General features: G+C 35.0%; 2 protein-coding genes across 2 annotated transcripts; one reads left to right on the top strand and one right to left on the bottom strand.

Annotated features, from left to right (window-relative positions):
* Positions 1–895: 895 nt before the first annotated feature.
* On the bottom strand, positions 896–1,789 carry LOC138896051 (uncharacterized). Its single transcript, XM_070180828.1, has one exon. It carries the CDS (start codon positions 1,787–1,789, stop codon positions 896–898), a length of 894 nt encoding a protein of 297 aa, XP_070036929.1.
* Positions 1,790–4,216: 2,427 nt separating this feature from the next.
* Positions 4,217–5,904, top strand: LOC104121565 (non-specific lipid-transfer protein 1). Its single transcript, XM_009633593.3, has 2 exons — positions 4,217–4,663; positions 5,644–5,904. The coding sequence occupies exons 1-2, from the start codon at positions 4,329–4,331 to the stop codon at positions 5,651–5,653; spliced, it is 345 nt and encodes a 114-aa protein (XP_009631888.1). The 5' UTR covers positions 4,217–4,328; the 3' UTR covers positions 5,654–5,904.
* Positions 5,905–6,227: the final 323 nt, after the last annotated feature.

Here is a 6,227-nt window from a genome sequence, read left to right as displayed (position 1 = left end):
TGAGATGGACTCTTCTAACTCCAATTACATTCCTTTTTGATTTGTCTCCAAAAGTGACAGTTCCTCCATCTAGTTTGGTGGCTGTCTTGAACAGTTGTTTGTCACCAATCATATGACTGGAACACGCGCTATCAAGATACCATTTCCCTTTTTGATTCTTCTTGCGTTGTTCCAGCAAAAATATTTACTCATTTTTAGGTGCCCAAGCCTGCTTGGGTCCTAAATGGTTAGTGCTCTGAGTATTGGCTTGACTAGAAGGCTTGGGTTGCCAGACCCATCTCCTGTTGTTCTTAAACCTGCAATGATTAGAGGTATGACCGAGTTTTCCGAAGTAAAAACATGGGGGGTTATTAAAATTTTCAGAGGCTTTTTCTCCTCTAATTCTAATCATGCAATGGTTATTGTTGTGCCCATTTTTGCCACAATAAGTACATGTAGAAAGATGTCTAGTTCTAGTCGAAAATTGATAAGGAGTAAACTAATTTGATCTAACTGAACTATGCCTGATGGATTTTCGTAATCCATTCAGTTGAAGTTGAAGTTCATTAAGTTCATCTTGAAGCATATCTCTCTCAATTTCACATACTTCCAACTTCAAAGGCCAGTATTTCTTTTCTCTTTGGATTTTTTGAAGTTCATTAAGAACTTTCTCAATATCTGTAGGAGCAATATCAATGAATTTTTGGAGTTCATGGTAGTTAGGACATGTAGGAAGACATACCTCACTTGTTCCTTCGTCTTCCATAAGACCACATTCACGTGATTCTTCATCGCTATCTTCTTTGATGGCCATAAAGCACATGTTGGCGATTTCTTGGTAATCAGATTCTTCTTCATCAATCCAAGCTCCAAAGGATTTCTTCTTTTGAAATTTCCTGCTTGGTTTCTTTTTCAGTTAAGGGAATTTAGCTTGGATGTGTCCATATTTTTCACACTCATCGCATCTTCCGTCATTTTTGTCATTATTATTGTTCATCTTCCCTTTTCTGAAATTTGATTTACCTCTTCTGCTGTTTATGTTCTTCTTCATCATGCTTGTTACAGCTTTGAAAAGCATAGCTATCTTCTCATCTTCTTCTCCTCCCTCCTCCTCCTCCTCCTCCTCTTCTTCTTCTTCTTCTTCTTCTTCTTCTTCTTCTTCTTCTTCTTCTTCTTCTTCAGCTACGGTTTCTTTGAATGCAACTGTCTTCTTCTTTTCTTGTTGAACTTTCATGTCTAAGTATGTTTTCTCAAACGTAATTAGATCACTTCTAATTTCATCATAGGATATTTTGTCAAGATCCTCACATTCCAAAGAAATGACTTTGGGTTGCCAAATCATGGGAAGACTTCTCAGGATTTTTCTTACCTGTTCTCCATTTTTGATTGGTCTACCAAATAATTTTAAGTCTCGAAGAATTTTGCTGAACCTGGAAAATATTTCCTCTACTGATTCTCCATCCTTCATTTGAAATAATTCATAGTCTCGAACTAGAAGATTGATCATTATTTCTTTCACTTTTTTATTTTCTTCATATGTGACCTCTAACTTATCCCACATTTCCTTTGCAGTTTTACAACTTGATATCTTTTCATATTCTTCTCCGCTGATAGTATTATACAACAGATATTTTGCCTTAGCATTCACTTGAATTACGGCTGATTGTTCTTCAGTGTAATCATCTAAATCAAGAGGATCAAATGATACTAAGATTTGACCATTGTCATCCTTCCTTGCCGGAATTGGAAGATTTTCCTTTTTGATCATGCGCCAAACTTTAATGTCATATGACATAGTGTAGGTCTCCATGCGCACTTTCCAATGAGAGAAGTACTGACCATTGAAGTAAGGGGATCATACCTCAGAAGTTCCTTCTTGGAATAGTTCTCCAACGACTCTATTTGATCCCATGATCTTTTCCTCACTTGCTATTAAGCAAAGTTCGTGAGCCTTGCTCTGATACCAATTGAAAGTACAAAAGGGGGTGGGGTGAATTGAAACTAATTAAAAAAACTTGGTCGACATAGAATAGACTTAGTCGACTTCTTATTATCAGCATGTTTGATTGACAAAGAAAAGTAAATTTCAAGGAATTTAAAAATTGAGAACACATGAGTTTTATACTGGTTCAGTACCGGTGTGGTACCTACATCCAATTTTCTTGGGTCACAAGTGGTCTCTTAGATCTTCAATAGTTGATTACAGTAGCAGTACTTTTATGGATCGTTTACCACTAATGATTTTCAGCAACAATGTTTTATAAGCTTGACACAACTCTTGATTTGCTTCCTAACACTTCCTATCTGTTGAGATACTAGTAAACTTAGAAATACAGTGTTTGTGTTAAGAACTAGGAAGACATAGAAAACAGTGGTGAATTGCTTAATTAAATTCTTGAGTCTACCAATCTTCTTATACGAGAGTTTTGAGTAGCCGTTGCAGATTGACCCTTGATTGAGGCACAAAATATTCTAAGAGATTTAACCCAAGGGGTGCCTCCGAATCCTCAACAAGAGATGGGCTGGATTCATTTACGTCCTTTTTCGTATCCATAATCAAAGGAGTGATTTGTGGCTTGACTTGATCAATCAGTCTTCAGAATCTCGAGATTCCAAAACAATCCTTGAAGTAGGACCTAACTTTCTATAGCGGTTGCACTTGATCTTGTTTCCTTTTTTATGGCCTTGACATCCTTTGATTTAGCATTGTCCTTGCTGCATTTGATCTTGTTTCCTTTCGAAAAGACTTCCTTTGAATAAGTACCGCCCTCCTAATTTTCTGCAATTAATAGATAAAGTTAGATTTGCACTATTGTCATCATTGAAACTTAGGTGTAACAAGACAAACTATAGCTTATATATGTAACTTACAACACAAAACAAGAAGGAATAACCCGATGCACTAAGCTTTCTCTATGTGCGGGATTAGAAAAGAATCTTACCACATTGGATCTGATATACACAGACTTACCTTTAATATCAATTAGAGATTATTTTCGCGGTTTGAACTTATTAACCTTTTGATAACATGACGTCAACTTAATTTTATCATTGCGCCAAGACTTTTCTTTCACTTCCTACCCAAAGAAAAGAACAAATCTCTAACTGGGAAAGATTGGAATAGAAACAAGTATTGGCTTACCGAGCACCGACAGATGGAGTGGTAGGAAATAGAATGCGGCAACGGCAATATTCATTATTGAGGTAGCACAACATGATGCAATCTATCGCTGATTTGGTCAGACTGTGGACCTTGTCTTTTGTCTCCTCCTATTAGATTGAATGCTACTGTTTTGCTCAACAACTAGGGAAGAGAAGGGGGAAAAAACTAAAGTACAAAAGTTAATATATTTGATCTCGCAAAAGAAAATTATTTTCCATGTTGCCACCAGCAGTGTATACACAGTTTATAATCTCGCTGACCATGTTGAATTTTCGTAAGCATTTCCGAAATCATTTGTGGCATTTCTATATTTTAAATATTAAACCGTAAAACATGGGGTTAAAAAGCAATGAAAATTGTTTCAAGAACCTGATATGCACTATACTTCAAAGCCTAACTACTCCTAAAGAAGCAAAAGGTGTGCTTCAATATGGTGATTCAGAAATATACAACTCCTAATTAAGTAATTACTATAGAGGTTCTTGATTTTCAGGCAATAGGCCTAACAACGATAGTAACAAGTTGAGATGTGGAACCCAATTGCTTGTTTAAATAATGTAATTGTGTTAAAAAATTTATTACAAATATGTATATACATATTAAATTTTGAATCTATTTATTAGCCATTTGAAGTGATTGTTCTAAAATACAAAATTAATAAAGTTAAAATTCTGGTTCCACATCTATAGTAGAGACTTTCACCATACAACTAATACTCCCTCCGTTTTAATTTATGTGAGAGAAGACTTTTGAACTTGTGATGTAAAATGAGGCACAATTATTTTGTGCGGTTATAAATCATTGCATAAAGGTAAATTGTTACCAAATAAGAAAATAAGTCATTCTTTTTGACATGACTAAAAAGAAAATATGATCACATAAATTGAAATCGAGAGAGTATGTCAATAAATATAAATCATATAAAATAATCAGACTGATATGTCAAATTTCTTCCCTCAACACGAGCTGATACATTACCCTAATTTCAAAGCATTGAATAGAACCCAACTATCAGATAATTAATTCTCTCAATCAAATCCAATTTTCTCCCTATAAAAACCCTAAGGTCCTATAGTGTTCTATATCCAACACTAGCTCCTACTCCCTAAAGCATTTATTATATCTTCCCCTAGCTAGATACTTCATTCCACAAATAGTTTGCAGCTTTTTCTTTTCCTCTAAAACAATGGAAATAGCTGGGAAAATTGCATGCTTTGTGGTATTGTGCATGGTGGTAGCTGCACCCTGCGCAGAAGCCATAACCTGTGGCCAGGTTACGTCGAATTTGGCACCTTGTCTTGCTTATCTTAGAAACACGGGGCCTCTGGGACGTTGTTGCGGTGGCGTTAAGGCTCTGGTGAATTCTGCAAGGACCACAGAAGATCGTCAAATTGCATGCACTTGCCTGAAATCAGCTGCAGGTGCTATTTCTGGAATCAATTTGGGCAAAGCTGCTGGTCTCCCTAGTACTTGTGGTGTCAATATTCCTTACAAGATCAGCCCTTCCACTGACTGCTCCAAGTACCTCACTTTTTTTCTCTCTCATGCTATTCTTATCCTTATATTCTATCTGCTTCATTTTCGCTTATCTTTTAAATTTTTTATTCGGAATCTTTATACCAACAACCATGCTAATTCACTATTTATTTATCGAGTCAGTATGCATAGAGTACATATTAACTGTACACAGCTATACATAAAATATTATACATGAATTATACACATAGCATACATCCTTTAATTAAATTTAGTATAAGTAGTTGAATAAACAACTATTTAGGCTATCTCTTCTTTTTTATTTTTCTCTAAATAACATGCTCTTATATTCGATAAAAATGTTAGGCCTATGTTTAAAGCTACAAAATTTAAGAGTACTTATGATATGTGTCAAAAGTCTTTCATTATTCGTGTTTAGTCTAACACTGTCATTAAAATAAAATTGAGAGGATTATCCACTTGTTCATTCCAAACAAACTGCATTACAATATTTCGGGCTAATTTGCTCTAATGTTTGTTCAACAATCACGTGGGACCACATTGTGAGATGGACTCAAACAAACCATTAAATAGTGCAATGGGTTTAAAACTGCGAGACAGAGAGTTTAATTACTTTTTAAAACTAGTTCTTGCGTAATATATTACCAATATAAATTAAAACTCCTTGTTTCCCCATTTCATTTGACGTGGAGGGATTTGGAGGAAGAGGGTCAAATAATAATTATAATGTTACATACAGTGAAACAGAGGAAATACATGTTTACTTAGTTAGCCAGAATCAGTTTTATCCTATTTGTTGTTAACTCACAATTGACAAATAATTGTTTTCATAGCGTTGTGTCGTGTAAAGAAGCAGATAATGGAACACTTGCACATTAGCTAGTAAATACTTAATTGTGTAAAGTAGAATTCTTGTGATATGTGAATTTTCTTCGAAATAGAGTATTGGACATGGCAGCATGTGTATTGAATATTGATATTTGCTTGTTGGACTTGTGATGCAGGGTCCAGTAAGGCTGATGAAATAAGCTAATTTTACCCCGCACAATTTGGAAGTAGTGCAATATTGAAGAGAAAAATATGATGTGTTCGTCTATAATCCTACTTATGGATCCATTTGTATTTTGTATCAAGTTGTTGTCTCTTTTTTTCCTTTTTCTATGTCCCTCGAACTCATAGTCCAGTACTGTGTAATAAATTGGCGGTTGTGTTATGGATCTTACTTATGGATCCATATATCTATCTTTTAAACTTTTTTTCTGCTATCTTATATGACTTAACGTCTCCTTTTTTTTTTTCGGTTGAAAAGATAATAATAGTATATATGCACAAAAATAGTTACATAGTTGCCGGGTTAATATTCTGAAGAACACCAGAATTTGTATCTACGATTGTATCATTACTATTACAAGCAGTAATTTGCCCAGAAAAAGTAGTTCCTAGTATGTCTGCCCAAACAACTTTATTGACAAACACGGGAGAACTACTAAAATTCTAAATTTATCAACAACAGAAAAAAAATCTTGGCTCCTTCCTTGGCCAGCAAGTCTGCAACCTATTCTGCTCCCTATAGCAGTGCCTGGCTTTT

Source organism: Nicotiana tomentosiformis, chromosome 7 (assembly GCF_000390325.3).
Source record: "Nicotiana tomentosiformis chromosome 7, ASM39032v3, whole genome shotgun sequence".
In the NCBI taxonomy this organism is placed as follows: Eukaryota; Viridiplantae; Streptophyta; class Magnoliopsida; order Solanales; family Solanaceae; genus Nicotiana; species Nicotiana tomentosiformis.
Note: the sequence above shows the minus strand (reverse complement) of the source record. Positions and strands in the feature narration are given on the sequence as shown.

Bases quoted from the DNA above. Each gene is read 5' to 3' on its own strand.
- LOC138896051 (XM_070180828.1), bottom strand. From the start codon at position 1,789: ATGGAGACCTACACTATGTCATATGACATTAAAGTTTGGCGCATGATC.
- LOC104121565 (XM_009633593.3), top strand. From the start codon at position 4,329: ATGGAAATAGCTGGGAAAATTGCATGCTTTGTGGTATTGTGCATGGTG.